We start from the raw sequence: 21115 nt of genomic DNA on the forward strand, positions 1-21115 counted from the left end.
TCTAACTCGAATGGTAATTAACCCCTGTGGACTGCAGTAGAGCACTGGCTGTTATGAAAAATCACTTTCAGAGTCGGTTTTAGGTTCAGATTCTGGCTCTGCTGCATGCTTCCTGAGTCACTTAGGGTGAGCTGATGAATCTCTCTTAGTTTTAGCTTTTACAAAACACATAAAAAAGAAAAAGAAAACTAGGGGGTGGCTGCTAATAAGATTAAGTCACTTAGGGTGAGCTGATGAATCTCTATTAGTTTTAGTTTTTACAAAACACATGCAAAAAAGAAAAAAAAACTACTTTATAGGGTTGCTGTTAGGATTCAAAGAGATAATCCCCATCAAATACTTATCACAGTGCCTTGTATGAGTTAAGCAGAATGACTTAACTGCTACTGAATCAATAAAATGGGATCAACCTTCTGAGAGTTGCTGGAAAAATCCAACACAGCAGACTTGAGCAGGGTGCCTGGTACGGATAGATTCCCTAGAAGGAATCCTCTGCTATTATGAGCAATCTCTCCCCAAGCCTGTGCACTCACCTCTTTTAGCCACAGAAGCTTCGGGGCCTGCATCTCCACAGACATTACGCCCCCCACGTACTGCAGGACGCTGTGCTTCGTCTCGTTGATCCGGTGGACCTGACTGACCGCCCGGTGATCCAGCCACATGATGATGTTTCGATGGGAATCCCCTAGCAAAAACAAGGAAAGTGAGGACACTGCTACATCCTTGTCGTTCTAATTCAAGGGGGTGTTTGTGGATTCCCAAGGGCAGAAATCTTCACAATCACTTCTGTAATTCCACACATCAACAGGGAACACCACCAGCACTGACTAGTACATCCCACCCAAACCTCCAATCTCCCTTCAAGAGATGTACTCTTTGAATATAGTTCCAAGGCTAAATGTCTACGCAAAAACCTAGTCATGATTCACTGATTAATTATACAGGATTGCCATTCATTCTCTCAACTTTTCCCCCTCTCCTATCCCTTATATCTAAGAAAAACTTTCCTGGACATATGCTCAAGCAAAGAACCAATGAAATAAGCCTAAACAATACTTCAGTTTTTTAAGGTATGCCTCCTGGAAATCAGGACATATAATTTCAGGTATAATTATCATCTACATCTACATAATGGCTATTATCTGCTTACAGTCTCACTGCCTCTAGTCACTTTAATTAAAATTAGTTAATTTAAGTGCTTTTTCCTCACATGGTTGGTTTTGTGGCGTGGGAAACACTGGAATATTTTCCTTCCATTTGGGGAACCAAGCAGACCTAACATGGAACGCTCTTTCAGTACAGAGATACTGAAAAAGTTGTGGAATTTTTCTCAGCCTGTGTTCTTCTCTATAAAATGGGGACAACCAGGCCTGGATGGATTAACTGAGATTTTTCACTCACTGAACAAAAGATAATGTGCATAAAGATATGGCACATACTTGTCGCATAGCAGACCCTCAAGAGGAATGTTTCATAGGAAGCCCGCCTCCTGCCTCTGACACCCTGTAGCCCACAGAGGAACTAGTTGCTCCTCTGGCCCTCCCCCAGCCTTGTTAATTCATACTGCAGTGATGGGCAAGTCACTACTCTTCACAGCCCTCTGCTTCCTCCAATGGCAAAATGCAGAGAACAGCAATGAATATACCTGGCAGATTATAAACGGGAGAGAGAAAAAGGACTCCAGAGGACCTGAGCCAGGCACTTCATGTGTTATTTTGTTTATTGGCAAAATAACTGCAGCTATTATATAATTTTGCTAAGAACAAATGTTTATAAAGCTGTGTGTGTGTGTGTGTGTGTGTGTGTGTGTGTGTTGGCAGACCTGTGCTAAACATTTTTATACATTATCTCATTTAATCTTAAAAACAACTCTGAGATCTAGGTCATTTTCAATGACAAACTGCCTTCAGGCTTGAAGACCTGCCTGCTCTCTCATGGCTGAGAAAAGCACAAATGTGTTTTGAAAGTAGATCTGTGCAGAGAATGGATAAATACATTAGTAAAACAAGTTTAAACTTGAGCTACACCAGTTGGGGTATTTTTAAACACAATATATATTGTTTGTTGTCGTGGGTATACACACTTGTGATAAAAGCACAGAAGAAAAGTGTAAACACCAACTACAGCAGAACCATCACCTGCTGGACAGAGGAGAGGAGGAGGGCATGGACTAAAGTGGTTTTTTCTTAAAAAAAAAAATTGTGGCAAATATGATAAAACTTCATCTGTTTATCCTCATACATACATAGGAGGCTGTTATCTTATTTTCCTTATGCTTCCATATATTTGAAAAAGAATTTTTAAAACATAACCAAAAAAGTCAACCTGAGAAAATATCTAAATTAGGTCATCTTTGATATAAGCCAAGGCTTCAATCACTGATTTGCCTGACCAGAGAGATTTCAGGTCCCAAAAAGCTCCTCAAACAACATTAACACATTGAAAATAAAAGAAAGTACATGAAACCTTCCATAGGCACATCTAAGATTTTGTATAAAGCGCTGAGTGGATTCTACTACATAACAAAACCACTTACAGCTCTGGTTCTCAACCCTAGTTGCACATCAGAAACTCCTGCTGCTACTGCTGCTGCTGCTAAGTCACATCAGTCGTGTCCGACCCTGTGCGACCACAGAAACGGCAGCCCACCAGGCTCCCTGTCCCTGGGATTCTCCAGGCAAGAACACTGGAGTGGGTTGACATTTCCTTCTGCAATGCATGAAAGTGAAAAGTGAAAGTGAAGTCACTCAGTTGTGTCCAACTCCCAGCGGCCCCACTGACTGCAGCCTACCAGGCTCCTCCGTCCATGGGATTTGCCAGGCAAGAGTACTGGAGTGGGATGCCATTGTCTTCTCCAGGGATAGCTTTAAAAAATACTAATGTCCAGGTCCTATTCAAAAATCATCATGGAATCAGAATGTGGGTGTGTGAACACATATCATGCACACACACACACGCGCACGCACACATGTGTATGTGGGTGTTGAAAAGGATGGTATCAATATCTCATCTTCAATATTGTATAGAGTGTATTTGCAGCTGCTTTAAGACAAAAACACCTGTTGCTAAACTATTAACTGTAAAGACAGACTGGTCAGCTACTACTGCTCTACATGAAGAGGCTCAGAATGACAAAATGAAGATTGTGCAGAATCAGCTACTTTATTCTATTTATTATGATTCTTAATTAATAATGTTCATTATAGACAACAACATGGAAGTTAATCTTTCCAGTGCTTGTAGACTCCACTGAAAGTTCACTTCATCTTTTATTAACCATTTGCTACATGCCAGACACAGTGCTGGGTGCTGAGATACCAAGAAGAGTGTGCCACAGACCCTGCCCATATGGAGCAGGTGGGTAAGTGGACAAAACAGGCTGTATGTAGTACTGACTGACAGGACAGAAGACCTGGACACAGTACACAGAAGAGGAGGGGCACAGAGAAGGCCCCAGGTAGCGAAAGCTGAGGCTTCCGACAGGCAGGAAAGCTTTTGGTTAATTCTGGAAATGACTGGTCACTGGGTAGGCAGGTGAAGAAAGAGTGAGGGAAGAGGGACCACACAACAGAGACAGCATGTGAGACCAACAGAGCACAGACCCAAGACGGCATCATATTTAATACAATTGGAAGCAATCTAACAGAGAAGAATTAGGGTTACACAGTTTACCCTTGGGCAAATTATTCACCCCTGTACTCATTCAATTAATACTGTGAATGCCTCACAGGTGTTCCAGGGATACTTGAAGGAAATGACTAGGTCAGAAAACCATCGAAACATGAGGTTTCTGTTGCAGAGTGGCCTAGGCAGTAACTTCCTCCCTGACCCTAAACTATCACCCTCAATTCCTCTCCCTCCCAAGAGCTCCTGTGGCTGGAATGGTTCACCCAGAGTCATGGTCTGAGCCAGGCGGGCTGCAGAGGTAGGAACCACAGAGCAATGGCACCATGGTCCAACCCAGAGCTGCACTGACCTTCAAAGGAAGAGAAACCAAACAATGAGACGATTTTATCACACAGGTCAGTGTCCTTAAACTATTGAACTTAGTTTACTTGGGAATTTTTCTCCTTTTTTTTTTGGTTACCATCCAAAGATGGTAAACTTTGCCAGTCTTGGGGGTTTGGTTTTAATGTCTGTGTGCACTCAATCATGTCTGACTCTTGGTGGCCCCAAGAACTGTAGCTCGCCAGGCTCCTCTGTCCATGGAATTTTCCAGGCAAGAATACTGGATTGGATCGCCATTTCCTACACCAGGGGATTTTCCCAACCCAGGGACTGAACCTGCATTTCTTGTGTCTCCTGCATTAGCAGATGGATTCTTTACCACTCACACCACCTCAGAAACCCTTGGTTTTAATAGTTATAGCTAATTTTTTGATCCCACTCCACAATTACTCCAATTGACCAATTAAGAATGGGTCATTGCTAGGTAAGGACAAGTCATTAAAGAACCTTTAACTCATCCTTAAAATCTGAATTTCACTTTCCAACACAGGCTAATCCACTGCATATAAAATCTAACTTTAACAGAACCTGCTGAAAGGCAAGAAACTGGTAAGGGGCACCTGCAGCCAGGTTCATTTGATGAATGGGCACATTTTAACCTTTTAGGTGGAAAACAATTTTTTTCAACACTTATAATTACAGTTGCAACCTAGCTACTCTTTTCTTTAATAGGTTGCAACCTAATTACCCAATATTTTCAACACTTATAATTAGGGTAGCTTCCTACATACCCTTTTAATTGTTAATAGGAAGCAATTCTACCTACACTGAGAAGAAAAGATGGTATCTGAGGGTGCTTGTATAAGCAGATTTAACAAAGAACTCTTCCTCCATTTCAAATGTTCTTGTTCCTAATATTTTAGCTGTTCATTCATCTGTACCCAGTGATTCTCCAAATACTAGAATTATTGAGAAGACTTTATAAAAACACTAACAGCCTAAGTTCACCCAAGCCAACTGAATAAAAACAACTCTGGGTGAGGCTCATGAACTGATAATCTTAAAAAGATCTCCAGTTAATTCTAACTTGCAACCAGAGTTTAAAACCATATATTTTAGCAGATTAGAGGTATAGAGTCCTTGGAACTTAGGGCTCTTAGCATCTAAAGCTCCATACAAAATGAGAATGTCTCACACAACATCCCTGACAGAACATCACCTGACCGCTCCTTAAGCCCCGGCAGCCTCCCCAGGCGGCCTGCTCCATGGCTGGAGAGGGCTTGCTGCTGCAGAGCTGAGTGCGCAGGTTCAGTCCCATTCTCTGGGTCTCTGCTCTCTGAAGTGGTCCAGACAGGGGCCGCTCCTGGACCAGAACAATGCCAACCGAGCTAGTGGTTGGCCACTGAGAACAAGGACCACTTGTATTCATCTTTGAAGCCTTAACACTTAGTAAGACAGGGATTGGCACACAAGGAGTGCTAGTAAATGTGACATGATTAGAAAAAATGTGTGTGTATAAAAGATGGTCACCATTACTACTTGTGTTCTAATCATTCGCCCATTTGCATACTTCTTCAGGGCATGTCATTTATAAATATCACCGTTCCATGCATCAGGTCCATAGGAATGAGTGGAACACATTCTCCTAAGTTAAAGAATTCATCATTGGATGGAAGAAGCTTTTCTAAACAATCAGGTATCAGTCTCTCACTTAATTCTCACAGCAAAGTGCTGTTTCATTATTCCAAGTCTTTCAGAGATGAAACCAAGTCATGCAGAGGTTAAGTGATTCACTCAAGGTGTCACAGCTCAGCAGTAGCAGGGTTAAGATCTGAAACTGTCTGACTCCAATTTCAGAGTATCTCAGAGTACCCCAGTGTCTATAGCCACCATTTAAGAAAGGTGCTACTACGCAGAGCCCACTACTAAGGATTTTTTAACACAGCCCAAAGCATGCTGTGATACCTATGCTGGTAATAGCCAACTGAAAATGCAGAGAGCCACACTCCTTTAGATGCAGTATGCAATTTCCAATGTACCATAGTCTCTACCACTCCCAAATGTCTGCCACCCATTAAAAGGATAAATATCAGTTGAAATTTATCTCTGCACATGTGCTGTTATTTTTCTCAAATTTGGCCCACTTTACTCACTTCCATTACCTACCTGACTTTTGGGGTTGCAACTTCAGTGCTAGCACTACTGGCTAAAGTATCCCAAAAGGGCACATACTCATCCATGAAAATTTTCTGATGGTAGGTGCAAGTTGCACTTAAACATTTGAAACAGCTTATTATAGTACTCATGAGGTGTCTATTAGAACAACATCATTCAATGGGAACATCTTTGGTCTGACTATTGAAAATAGAGACCATTTGTTTCCAGCTTCTTCTGTGTGATATATGGTTCTACCTGTCTTATTCTATTTCCTTTAAATTAACTTGACTCATCCACTCAAATGAACGTGGTGGTGAAATTCATATGCATAAGCAACTCCAGGCTGCCTTCCTTGGAAAGGCCCAGACCACTTACCTGTTTCAAGGCTACACACTCTGAGCTAATGATTCCATGTCCATCCTACATCAAACTTTCTGCTGTTGCTCTTGTGCCCTAGAGAGCAGAGTCTCTTCCTAATCCACCTAATTCTAAGGTCACCCCTCTCCTACTAACTGCTGTCCAACATGTCCTCTAGGGACATGATCTCTGGTCCCCATGCTCCACTCGTGCGTCTCACTCATGGCGATAACAGACACTTGATCTCATGCTCCCCCTGGGCCCCAGCCAGTCTCCCACTACCAGAAAAAGAGACAGAAACGGTCCTACCTTCATGATTGACTGGCAAAGGACGAAACTGCTCATCCAAAACAACCAGGGAACATGTGGCATCAAACCCAAGCCCTCGGATTTGGTGTAAATTGACCCCTTGAACAACTTTCTGTTTTAAAAACAAATAAACAAAAATACGAATTACAATACAGGCTTTTAAAAGACTTAAAACAGTTATGACTAGAAGGAAATGAATAAAGTACTTACAACAAAACACAGATTAAAAACTCAATATCACAATATTCTATATATTAATTCTAAAAAAGACAATCTAATTGGAAATTAAGCAAAGGACATGAGACGTCACTTCATAAAAGAAACAAACAGTATATAAAGAGTATATAAAACGATTCCCAACTCCACTAAAATTAAATAAATGCAAATAAAAATACTCCACTCTTCATCTTGCTTATTGGCAAAATGTAAAAATTAAAAATATATAGTATTAACAGTGGCAACACAGTGAGAAGTGGGCCTTCCTTATATTCTAACAATGTGATAACTTAGTACAGATTTTGAAGAATATAGTATTTATTAAAATTAAAAACATATATAACTTTTGACCCAGAAATCCCACTTCGAGGAAACTATCTTAATGAATTATTAGCATAAGTAAGTAAAATATTATATAAACCAATGTTAACTGTTTATGAATATAAAAATTACTGAAAACTATTTTATTAAATAAACCTATAAAACAGAATTTTCTACACCATTAAAAAAAAGAAGTACAGAAGCATATTCTGGGTTTGGGAGTATGAAGAAGTTGGCAAATCCGCTTAACAAAATAAAAACATAAAACTGGACAAAATAATCAAAAACAACTATTTGAGGGGAATAAAACTTAACCAAAGTCACATAAGAAACTGAGAAGCAGTCTTTCTTGAAAAATAAAACTGCACCTAAAACATTCCCACAAAACATATACAAAAAAACCCCATACTTTTAGACTTTTATCTTATGCCATACATAAACATTAACTGTAAAATGTATCATATCCCCAAATGTTAAGAATTAAGACTATAATCCTTGCAGAGAAAACCTTTATGACATGGGCTAGACAAAGATTTATTAAAAAGCAAGACTCATAAAAGAAAAAAATAATAAATTTGACTTCATTAAAATTTTGCTCTTTAAAAGAAACAAGATAGTGAAAAGATAAGCTAAATATTAGAAGAAAATATTTGTAATTCATACATCTGATAATAAGCACATATGAAATATATAAAGAACACTTACAACACAATAACAAGAAGATAGACAATGCAGCTATTTCACGAAGTGCAATAAAATTTATCGCACAATCCAGCAATTTCACTCCTTGGTATTCAAGCAGGAAAAATAAAAACATACATCAACATAGAGACTTGTATGTGAATATTCACAGCAGCAATATTCAAAATACCCTAAAACTGGGAACAAATCAAATATTCATCATGGTTTAACCAAATGGTGAAACCAAGTGTGGTATATCCATACAATGATATGTGTAACCACATCAATTAACCTTAAAAACGTTATACTAAGTGAAAAAAGTCAGACACAAAAGAAGATATGTGGCATGATTCCATTTATGTAAATTTTCTAGAAAAGAACAACTATAAAGACAGAAAAAATTATCTATCGAGGGCTGAGGACTAACTACAGGCATAAGGAACTTTGGGGGTTTAACAGAAATACTGTGGGCTTCCCTGATCACTCAGTTGGTAAATAATCCGCCTGCAATGCAGGAGACCCTGGTTCGATTCCTGGGTTGGGAAGATCTGCTGGAGAAGGAACAGGCTACTCACGCCTGTATTCTTGGTGGCTCAGCTGGTAAAGAATGCGCCTGCAATGTGGGAGACCTGGGTTTGATCTCTGGGTTGGGAAGAACCCCTGGAGAAGGTTCACCTACCCACTCCAGTATTATGGCGTGGAGAATTCCATGGACTGTACAGCCCATGGGGTAGCAAAGAGATGGACACGACTGAGCGAATTTCACTTAGAAATAGAAAGAAATGTTCTAAAATTTAATTATGGTGATGATTATACAAAGGTGTAAACTTAATAAAATCATTGAATTATACATTTAAATTAATGATTTTATGGTATGTAAATTATACCTCAAGCTGTTAAATATTTTTGAAAAAACTGAGCTATAAAACACAAAAAATGGAAATATATCCATGGTACATTAATAAGGTAAAAAAAAGAAAAAGCATATACAACTGTTACTAACGGTTGCCTCTGAGAGCAGAAACGACAGCTGGAGGAGATGGGAGACTTTTCACTTTGTCATGTAATTTTTTAAGTTGTAGAATAACAGATTTATTAATTCTATTTTTTTATTTTTATTTCTACAGTTTCCTTTTGTGAAAAAGCACAAGTGATTATATTCGTTAACATTTTCCGGAAACTTAAAACAGATAATAACCTTTTAAACCCCACAAAAATCAATTCAAATGTGTCCATCATCATTAAAAAAGTAAAAAGAAAAATTTTTAAATAAATTTAAAGAGATAAAATGTATAATTCTTCTTTTCCCCTGTTATAGAAAGCCAGACTTGTCATTTAGGACTCTATTTTTTACTTTGAATGTGTTCCTTAAATAAGAGCTACACACAACTATTACATATTTTCAACAAGGAAAAGCATTTTTTTCAAATACTAACAACAAATAATAAAATGTCATCATGTATTGAGCACTTACTGTGTGCAAGATACTTTACAAGCATCACCTTATTTAATCCTTACAAAGCCTACTGAGGAAACATTTAGTATTTTCATTTCATAAAAAGAGTAAATAGAAGACTGGGGAGAGAAGGGAAGAGCAAGCACATCCCAGAGACTGAGAACTTGAATGTAATCCTGTTTCAGAGCCAGTCAATGGCTAGGTTCTTCCTACTCCACCACACTGCCTGCCTGCCCGAGAGACTTATCCTGCAGACAGGGCATGCGTCCTCAGAAGAACACTGCCAGTGACCCACCTGTGACTCCAGGAAACATCTTTGCCTAACAGTACCAGGTGAACGCCCTGTAAATCTTTACTACATTGATCCATCTAGAATTAGAAGAGCATGTTCAGTTCAGTTGCTCAGTCATGTCCAACTCTTTGCAACCCATGAACTGCAGCACACCAGGCTTCCCTGTCCATCACCAACTCCCTGAGTCCAAACAAACCCATGTCCATCGAGTGGGTGATGCCATCCAACCATCACATCCTCTGTCGTCCCCTTCCCCTCCTGCCCTCAATCTTTCCCAGCATCAGGGTCATTTCAAATGAGTCAGCTCTTCGGATCAGGTGGTCAAAGTGTTGGAGTTTCACCTTCAACATCAGTCCTACCAATGAAGAGCATGAGGAGCATTTAAATTCATGACAAAGAGACACAAAGACCTAGTTTCAAATCCTAGCTCTGTCACTCTGGCTACATGATCCAAGGCAGGTTACACAATTTCAGTCCTTCCAGTCACCTTGTCTTGCTGGATCGTATCTACAGCATTTATAAGCATGGCCAATTCTGCCTTGGAATGTCCTTCCAAGTTGGCTTGGAAATCACTAGGTAGTGGCTAATATCAATGGTGTTGGGGAAGACTACCTGAGCTTCAAACCTGGCTCCACCACTGACTACTCTTGTGACTTTAGAAAGCCAAAAAGCCAGCTCCCTTGGTTATGCAAAGCTACTACTTAGACTATAACTCAGCAGTGGCCACAGGACTGGAAAAGGTCAGTTTTCATTCCAATCCCAAAGAAAGGCAATGCCAAAGAATGCCCAAACTACCGCATAATTGCACTCATCTCACACGCTAGTAAAGTAATGCTCAAAATTATCCAAGCCAGGCTTCAGCAATACATGAACCATGAACTTCCAGATGCCCAAGCTGGTTTTAGAAAAGGGAGAGGAACCAGAGATCAAATTGCCAACATCCACTGGATCATGGAAAAAGCAAGAGACTTCCAGAAAAACATCTATTTCTGCTTTATTGACTATACCAAAGCCTTTGACTGTGTGGATCCAAATAAACTGTGGAAAATTCTGAAAGAGATTGGAATACCAGATCACCTGACCTGCCTCTTGAGAAAACTATATGCAGATCAGGAAGCAACAGTTAGAAATGGACATGGAACAACTGACTGGTTCCAAATAGGAAAAGGAGTACATCAAGGCTGTATATTGTCACCCCGCTTATTTAACTTATGGGCAGAGTACATCATGAGAAACACAGGGCTGGAAGAAGCACAAGCTAGAATCAAGATTTCTGGGAGAAATATCAATAACCTCAGATATGCAGATGACACCACCCTTGTGGAAGAAAGTGAAGAGGAACTAAAAAGCCTCTTAAAGAGGAGAGTGAAAAAGTTGGCTTAAAGCTCAACATACATAAAACTAAGATCATGGCATCTGGTCCCATCACTTCATGGGAAATAGATGGGGAAACAGTGGAAACAGTGTCAGACTTTATTTTTCTGGGCTCCAACATCACTGCAGATAGTAATTGCAGCCATGAAATTCAGAGATGTTTACTCCTTGGAAGGAAAGTTATGACCAACCTAGATAGCATATTCAAAAGCAGAGACATTACCAACGAAGGTCCGTCTAGTCAAGGCTATGGTTTTTCCAGTGGTCATGTATGGATGTGAGAGTTGGACTGTGAAGAAAGCTGAGCACCGAAGAATTGATGCCTTTGAACTGTGGTGTTGGAGAAGACTCTTGAGAGTCCCTTGGACTGCAAGGAGATCCAACCAGTCCATTCTAAAGGAGATTGGTCCTGGGTGTTCTTTGGAAGGAATGATGCTAAAGCTGAAACTCCAGTACTTTGGCCACCTCCTGCAAAGAGTTGACTCATTGGAAAAGACTCTGATGCTGGGAGGGATTGGGGGCAGGAGGAGAAGGGGACGACAGAGGATGAGATGGCTGGATGGCATCACCAACTCGATGGACGTGAGTTTGGGTGAACTCCAGGAGTTGGTGATGGACAGGGAGGCCTGGCGTGCTGCAATTCATGGGTCGCAAAGAGTCGGACACGACTGAGCTACTGAACTGAACTGAACTGAACTGAATGATGTTAGGAGAATTCAGCAAACTAAGGTATGATTAGCCCAACATCAGTGCACAATAAGTAGCTGCCATTATATGAGTAAATTAATTGCATTCAGTCTTTGAACTCATGGAGCCTCAATCTGTCAATGCATAAACCAGCCCTAACTTCTACCTGTCATGCAGCCCTATTGGTCTCTGTGCCCAGAGAGCGCATGCCTGACTTAGGCAATCCCATCCTACACAGGCCTACAAAAGATCTCTAGTCAAGAGAGGAAGTGGGGGAGAACAGGTAGAAAATGCAATAAAACTCAATACAAAAAGGCAGCTCTGCAGGAGAATGGAGCATACGCTATGGTATCAAAAGCACCAGCTTCTGGTCCCAACACCCAGTTCAGGTAATCTTGCACTAATATCATCACCTTTACAAGCCTCAGGTTCCTGACAGAGAGACAGGTAAGAATCAAAAGTGTTAATTAGTTTGAAAGTGCTTTGGAACCGATCAACCTTTGTAGGAAACGTGAAGGATGGAAAAATTCACTTGATGCTTCATTAATTGTGTTTATGGAATCTTATGTATGAAGTATAGCATGCTCTCTGTGTCATGTAATCACATGTAAAAACCACAGGATTAATGATTGAAAGATTAAACTCGAATCCTCCTAAGAATTGTGGTGAAGGTGACCTTCCAGTAGCAGCAAAAAAAAATATTCTCTTCAATCTATTTTATGAATCCCCTCTGAAGACCTACAGAGTTCTATATTCTAATTATGGCTTTTCAGCAACAAAGGTTCAGCGTCTCCATCTCTAAAAGGGAAACCTATCACAAAGAACTGGAGAAAAAACTGTGACATGCATTTAAACCTGATTTGGTTAGGCAGCCACTGTCATTTGCCCAGCCTTATATGGAAATACCTTATGATCATGCTTATCATGACTGAGACCCCCCACCACAACTCCTCCACCCCACCCCCCAGCTAAACCATCTCAGAGAGATGGCTGTCAGAGTCACACTACCCAGAAGGCCCCTGGGACTTTGACCTGCTGACCTGAGGATTTTTTTTATACTCTCATTAATGGAAGAAGAAAGCAGGCTAGTAAACTCACCCCAACAACTTGGCATCAAGGGAATTTCCTCGGCTAGAGAGAAAGCACATTGCTCTGCTAAAGAATTTCCAGAGAAGGAGATTTCTGCAACTTCATTCTGTAACCTGGTCCATGTCTCGCAACTGTCAACTCGTAGCTATGGGGCAGCAAACAAATATTTGGGGAAGGGATTGTGCATCGCTTTGTTCTGACTGTGGGAACCAGTTCAATCCTGCATGTGTTTTAAATCAGCAGGCTCTGCCATATTGGGTGGGGAGACAGCGTTCCTCAGAAATCTTCCAAACGGAGAACTGGAGGGTCAGAGGCATACCTGGTTTTATCTTTAGCTATATCTGAATCAAGGGTCAAGGCCTGGGGCCTCACAGAATTCAGCTTTCAACAGAGTTCCATGTGGCTGGTTCTCTATTATTTTAATTCTTGATTTGAATGCTTTTGTCAGCTTTGGGGGTATGCATGAGGTTATGAAATCCCTAGTTCCCTCAGGCCCATCAGTCCCCATTGCCTACACAATTCAATTACTCATTCATTCAATTAGTCAGTAAATATTCAATACCGTCAAGCCCCTTCTAAGGTCATGCTATGCACTCTTCTGGGTATTCGGGAAGCAACGGAAAGAAAAAAAATTGTTTTTAATTCCTTACCCTTTTGGAGGTTACACTGTAGGGACAGACAACAGCCATAAACTGAAAAAATTATATAGTGTATGTACAGTTTACTAGAAAGTGATGTCAGGGGAATCAGGAATGCCGGGGAAGGCAGACAGTTGCCAAAAAGGTGAGATTTGAGGAAACACTCGAAGGACCTGAGAAGCTGACTTTGTAGAAACCTGTGCAAAAAAAAGTGTTTCCAGGAAGTGAATTTTGACCTACACTTCATTTTAACTAAAGGTAAATGGTGACACATGGCTCAGTTTAGTCGCTCAGTTGTGTCTGACTCTTTGTGACCCCATGGACTGCAGCACACCAGGCTTCCCTGTCCATCACCAACTCCTGGAGTTCACCCAAACTCACTTCCATCGAGTTGGTGATGCCATCCAGCCATCTCATCTTCTGTCATCCCCTTCCTCTCCTGCCCTCAATCCTTCCCAGCATCAGGGTCTTTTCAAATGAGTCAGCTCTTTGCATCAGGTGGCCAAAGCATTGGAGTTTCAGCTTCAACATCACTCCTGCCAATGAACACCCAGGACCAATCTCCTTTAGAATGGACTGGTTGGATCTCCTTGCAGTCCAAGGGGCTCTCAAGAGTCTTGTCCAACACCACAGCTCAAAAGCATCAATTCTTTGGCACTCAGCTTTCTTTACAGTCCAAATCTCACATCCATATATGACTACTGGAAAAACCATAGCCTTGACTAGACGGACATTTGTTGGCAAACTAATGGCACTGGAGGGCAAGTGGCTGAGAGGAGATACCCACATCCAAGGTCAGGAGTGGCGGCCATGAAGAGATACCCCACCTCCAAGGTAAGGAATAGCAGCCACGCTTTGCTGGAGCAGCCGTGAAGAGATACCCCATGTCCAAGGTAAGAGAAACCCCAGTAAGACAGTAGGTGCTGAGACAGGGCATCAGAGGGCAGATAGACCGAAACCACAATCACAGAAAACTAGCCAATCTAACCACATGGACCACAGCCTTGTCTAACTCAATGAAACTAAACCATGCCGTGTAGGGCCACCCAAGATGGATGGGTCATGGTGGAGAGTTCTGACAAAATGTGGTCCACTGGAGAAGGGAATGGCAAACCACTTCAGTATTTTTGCCTTGAGAACCCCATGAACAGTATGAAAAGACATGTGGCTAGTGACTGCCATATTGGACATTATGGATCTAAGGATGTATGGGAGTGAAATACGTTGGCTGTAGGCAGGAAGAGGGTACAGGAAGAAGAGAGAATATGTATGAAAGAGAGGAAGCATTGCATGTGTAAAGACAGGAGAGAAGGAAAATGTAGGTGGAAGAGCTAAGAGAAGGACCATGAGATAAACCAGAAGAGCAGGCTAAAACCAAACCATGCAAGGCCTGGAGGCCATGTTACAAATTCTGAGTTCTATCTTAAGAGTAGTTTGAGGCTATAGAAGAGTTGTCAAGTTAGCATTAAAATGTCATTCCAGCTCAAGAAGGAGAAAAATCACAGAGGGGAAGGACATTTAGGAGGAGGTTACATTCCAGTGCCGATCTAAACAAAAGATGAAGGTATGGGGTGTTGGAGACGGAGGGAATGCAGAGATATGACCTGACTTCAGGCTTATCATCCACTTCCTGGGTGACTTAGGAAAACTCACTTCACTCTCTGGATCCCAGTTGTTCTTTTCAACTATAATATGGAAGGAACAATCCCTCCCCTACCCACCTCCTAAGACAATCAAGTGGATAGGAACATGCTTTGCAAATCATACAGGTTCTATGAACGGTAGGAGGGTGACATCATTGCTCAGTCCCACATGTATGACTCCTCCTTCTGCTCTCTCTCTCTTGAAGTATATATTACTCATACAGCTGGTACAATTAAGCGGGGGGAAAATGGCACTTTGTTGACTTTGTGGATATTTTTTTCCCATGCAACTTAACTATTTTATCCTTAGAGGCAGAGAACTCATTGTAGCCCCCTCTGCCATATATATACCAGTTCTTAGCAAAGAGCACAGCACACAGTAGTGCTCAATAAATATTTGCAGACTAAACGACACCTCCAGCTTATCTTCTTCTTCCTAATGGAATCTGTTACTATACACTAAACTTGCAATGTTCTTGCCTTGTTGAGGTGATTAAGATTTGTGGCTCCAACAGAAATGGTTAGTCACTAAGTTGTGTTTGACCCTTTTGTGAGCCTGTGGACTGTAGCCTGCCAGGCTCCTCTGTCTGTGGGATTTTCCAGGCAAGAATACTGGAGTAGGTAGCCATTTCCTCCTTCGGAGGACCTTCCCGAGCCAGGGATGGAACTCATATCTCCTGCACTGGTAGGTAGATTCTTTACCACTGAGCCCCTAGGAAGCCCCCCAAAAGGAACGTAAGCCATTAAAATCGGCGATGACACAGAGCTCAAGACATGGAAGCAACCTAAATGTCCAACAACAGAGAAATGAATAAAGAAGACGTGGTTCATATATACGATGGAATATTACTCAGTTAAAAAAAAAAAAAAAGGAATGAATAATGCCATTTGCACCAATAAAGATGGACCTAGAGACTGTCTTACTAAGTGAACTATGCCAGGCAGGAAAGGACAAAAGATTCCACCTATATTATTGCTTACATGTGGAATCTTGAAAAAAAGATACAAATGTTCTTAGATACAAAGTAGAAATAGACCTACAAACACAGAAAACAAACTTATGGTTACCAAAAGGAAAAGTGAGGGAGGGTTAAATTAGGGGTTTGGGATTAATATATACACACTACTTCCCTGGTGGCTCAGACAGTAAAGAGTTGGCCTGTAATGCGGGAGGCCTGGGTTTGATCCCTGGGTCAGGAAGATCCCCTGGAGAAGGGAATGACAACACACTCCAGTATTCCTGCCTGGAAAACCCCATGGACAGAGGAACCTGGTGGGCTACAGTCCATGGGGTCCCAAAGAGCTGGACATGACTGAGTGACTTCACTTTCACTATATATAAAATAGTTAACAAACAGGGACCTACCCTATAGCATAGGAAACTATACTCAATAATTTTGTACTAAACAACAAGGGAAAAGAGTCTGAAAAAGAATATATATATATGTGTGTGTGTGTGTGTGTGTGTGTGTATATATATATATCTGAATCACTCTGCTGTACATGTGAAACATAACACTGTAAATCAACTATACTTCAATTTTTTAAAAAAGAGATTTTTGTGTAGATAACAAGGAGTGATTGGTATAAAGTGTTCAGCTTGATACCTGGAACAGAATTAGTGCCCAAGAAATGTTAGTTGCCATCATCATTATTATTACTGTTAATATTACTATTAATTATTATTCATGATAACTGTTATTATTACTATTACTAATAATAGTGGTAACTATTATTACTGTTGCTGCTGTTGTTCTTGTTGTTTTTATTAATTTGACTAAAGGAAAACCATCTCAGGCAACGTGAGCAACTTAGAGAAAAGGAAACAATACAACCGCTCTCAAGCTCCTGAGCTCCTTAAGTTTTTGAGAACAAGACAGGTCAGGATGTATTTTATGTCACCCTTTGCCCCAGACCATTGCTTCTCAAAATCTTACATAGAAAGAACTCTAACGAGAAAAAGAGTGAATATTCCCCATGAGGTACCTCCCTTACTGACTTTGACTTTTCAACATTCTATCTTAAAAATTCATTCTCCTCCATCATCTACTCATTTTTGTCATGGTCATCAGTGCAATCGCCATAGGAATCACAGTGCTTGCTCATTTCCAGGCACTGTTATGACATTTTGTATGCATTAACTCATTTAATCCTCACAGCGACCCAAAGCAGATAGGCACAGTCATCATTCCCATTTTACAGATGATAAAACTCAAGCAAGAAACCAAAAGTAATTTTTTCATGATGACAAGCTAATAGATGTTGGAACTGGGATGTCAATCCAGGCAGTCCAGCTCTAGAATTTGTGCTCTCTGGTGTGTTACTCTCCAATATAAACATGCTTCCCTCCTTCAACCTCACACAGCGATGAGCTATGAGCAGATGCGTCATGCTTATCCCACGGCTTCTGACACATGGCCCCATGGCCATGCCCCATGTGAGAAGAAGGGCCTAGGACCCAATAGTGTCATCCAGGTTTACGCTAGAAGCACAGCCTCAAGAAGGAAAAATGCCCAGAGCACTCACATGGCTGAAGGGGCTCAAACAGATAATGCAGTGGCTGCCACTGTAAGATGATTAAAAATCCAGCATTAAACCAAGCTGTACTTAGAGCAGACCTGTTTTAAAGTAGCTTTTCATCAGGGGATTGTATTTTCTTCTTGACAATTTCCTTAATGGCAAGAAAGGCTCTATGTTGGAAGGACAAAGGAGACCCAAGGGCAAAGAGTAGAGGATTCTCACCAAGGCAAGGGCTGGGAGGGGGAGGGAGGAAGAAAATTAAACAGGCAGAAGAAAAGACATGCCTCCCTTTTATTCCTCTATCATGCTCCAGTGCTGCCCACCCCCAGCCTCCTCTCCCTGCCTTCTTCTCTGGGGGCACTAACAGCAGCCCAGAGCTCATGAAAGTTTAAACAGACTGATCGATACGGACAGAATGGTGAATTGTCCATCTGCAAATTACCAAGCCCATCATGAATATTTAAGGAACTAAACTAGAAACAGGGAGAAGACAGAATCCAGGTCTTTATTTTTCCCTCTGGGGGAAAAAAAAAAAGACAAAAACATCTCTGTCGTTCCTGATTACTGGGATATAAAACCAGTCAAGCGAAACTAAAAGGCAACAATTCTCACCCAGCGTCACTTTTTTCCAAGTCAGCAAGCTGACTGCAAACAAAGGCCACTCAAGAAAAATGCCTACCTGCTACAACTCAGAGATGCACTGGTCTTGCCCGACTTTCTTCCTTTCTCAGAGCCCACCTTGCCTTTGCGTATATTGTTCCCTCTGAACAAGAGAGGTTCCCCTCACTTGTCCACTTGGAAGGCAGGACAGTCCAGTGACTCAGGGTGCAGCAATGGAATCAGACTGCTTAGGTTGCAGCCCTGCCTTTCATAATTACTAACTGCATAAGCATAGGTAAGTTATCTAATTTTTCTGTGCCTCTGTTTCTGCCTCAGTGAAATGATGGTGTTAATAGCACTGCCTCTACACAGCCATTGCAAGGATTCCCCTCTATGATGCAGGTTAACCTGTTTTACACAGAACTGGACACACCTGAAGGCACTGTAGAGGTGAGCTATGGTTATCAGTGACATCTTCACATAGAGTCACACCCAACCAAATCCTCTGACTGCATGCTCCGAGTCCTCTACCGTCTACCCTGAGCCCCTCTGGGTTGGCCCCAGCCTCAGCTCCAGCCACAGTCACTTTGTTCTCACACCTCTCATGTCATATCCCTGCTGACTGTTGGTCTCCATCACAGACCCTGAGCTCCCAAAAGGCAAAGCCAGTGTCTAAAGTTACCCTTACGTTGTCCCTGGCACCAGATGGACACACAAGAGACACTCAGCAGGGGGGCGGTGGGAAGGAAGCATATGCAAGGATAGAATGCCAGAGTCAGGGCCATACCTTTGAGACAATGCAGCACGCAGCCCAGATGTCCTCGGACGACTGCTCATGGTGGTTGAACTGAGGCTCCCACTGATTGATGGGCTGGTCTGCAAAAGCCAAGAGGGTGCCCCTCTGGTCCACAAGGGCTGCTCGGACGCTGCCAGTCCCCACGTCCATGCCCACATAGTAGCTCCTGGGTTCATCTCCACTGGACATTGCTATCCCTCCACCTGTGGGGTCAAGGGCCAAACCACGTGAAGAAAAACCTGGTCTGCAAAGTCGAGCACGGGACATCTTGAAAGTGGAAATGGAAGGGTCACAGCTGACAAACTGGATGATTATTCATTAATCCAAGAAAGACGCTCATTGCTGTCAGTGTGCAAGCAGGCACTGAGGTAGGTGGTGGGTGAACAGGCAGGCGTGGCCTCAGACACGGAGTTTCTGTTCTTTGGAGGGACTCAGATGATGAGCATTTACAAGCTTCACCATTATTCAAACAAAGTTGTGATATCAGATGAAACGTGCAATGAGGATAAACAAAGGGTTGTAGAACTGAGAATCTGGAAGCAACAGATATACATTTTTTCCTCACCAAATTTGAATTAAAAGGGCAATGGCCACTGCTAAAAAGGAACTCACCTACCCAGTCAGCCATTCATTCAAAAAACTATCTACTGAGCACCTATTACGTGCCAATAAGCACTTTATTTTATTTTTTTTAATTTTAAAATCTTTAATTCTTACATGTACATGAGTGAGTGAGTGAAGTCACTCACTCATGTCCAACTCTTTGCGACCCCATGGACTGTAGTCTACCAGGCTCCTCCATCCATGGGATTTTCCAGGCAAGAGTACTGGAGTGGGTTGCCATTTCCTTCTCCAGGGGATCCTCCGGACCCAGGGATCAAACCTGGGTCACCCACACTGTAGGCAGGTGCTTTACCATCTGAGCCACCAGGGAAGTCATTCAGTTCAGTTCAGTTCAGTTCAGTTGCTCAGTCGTGCCCAACTCTTGGTGACCCCATGAATTGCAGCATGCCAGGCCTCCCTGTCCATCATCAACTCCCGGAGTTCACTCAAACTCATGTCCATCGAGTTGGTGATGCCATCCAGCCATCTCATCCTCTGTCATCCCCTTCTCCTCCTGCCCTCAATCCCTCCTAGCATCAGAGTCTTTTCCAATGAGTCAACTCTTCACATGAGGTGGCCAAAGTACTGGAGTTTCAGCTTTAGCATAGAGGCCCTCTACTGACTGTGATGCTACAAGGTGAGACCATTTTTATTCCAATTTTATTAAGGTGTAATTGACATACAGAACTGTTTAAGTTCACGGTACACAGCATAATGATAATGGCTTACATATCTTAAGAAATGACTGTCACAATACATCCAGTAAATATCTATCATCTCATACAGATTGAAAAGAAAAACAGAAAAATATTTGTGTCATGAGGTCTCGTAGGGTCTACTCTCTTAACAACTTTCATACACAAATACAGCAGTGTTAATTATATTTATCACATTGTACATTATATTCCTACTATTCATTTATCTTATAAATGGAAGTTTGTACCTTTTGCCTGCTTTCATCCAATTCCCTCCTCACCCTGACGGTGAGTGTTTATTTTATAGGTGATTAAGATGAGACTCCAAGGAATATGTAAATTTTCTCTTAACGCTAGGTCCACACACTGATGAACAGTAAACGCAAGTTGCGATAATCATGCATGTTATACTGACGGGCAGAAAGGTGTCGGAAATTAAGAGAGGAGGCAGCACGACTGCAGAGCAGCCTGAACCCACAATCCCACCCCTGCACGTTCTCTTTTCCTTCGTAACAGCTCACAGCACACATCTGGAGAAGAGGCAGATACACTGCAGCCGTGTTGTCAACTGACTGGGACTGGGAAGGAGCCTCGAGGGAGACAGGATCAGGAACTTGTTAGACAATCTGTTTTCTTTACAGACCCCTCGCGAGTTACAAGGAAACTGCCCAGCAAACACTCAAGGAATTCCTTGGCCTTCACTGCGGCTCTGGGTCCCTTTGCTCAGATTAGC

General features: G+C 41.8%; 1 protein-coding gene across 5 annotated transcripts in view; it reads right to left on the bottom strand.

Moving 5' to 3' along the window:
- The window catches only part of FGGY (FGGY carbohydrate kinase domain containing), a 502857-nt gene that overhangs the window by 456378 nt on the left and 25364 nt on the right, over positions 1 to 21115 (bottom strand). For all 5 annotated transcript variants that reach the window (XR_011144409.1, XM_068963998.1, XM_068963999.1 and 2 more), the window contains exons 2-4: positions 19076 to 19287; positions 6772 to 6883; positions 534 to 685 (exon numbers count right to left, since the gene is read on the bottom strand). Coding sequence is in view for 4 of the 5 variants with exons in the window: in XM_068963998.1 (XP_068820099.1) it covers positions 534 to 685; positions 6772 to 6883; positions 19076 to 19273 (462 nt within the window). In the remaining variant the exon portion in view is untranslated. The remainder of the gene's footprint in view (positions 1 to 533; positions 686 to 6771; positions 6884 to 19075; positions 19288 to 21115) is intronic.

The sequence above is a fragment of the Capricornis sumatraensis genome, chromosome 2 (genome assembly GCF_032405125.1).
Source record: "Capricornis sumatraensis isolate serow.1 chromosome 2, serow.2, whole genome shotgun sequence".
NCBI lineage: Eukaryota > Metazoa > Chordata > Mammalia > Artiodactyla > Bovidae > Capricornis > Capricornis sumatraensis.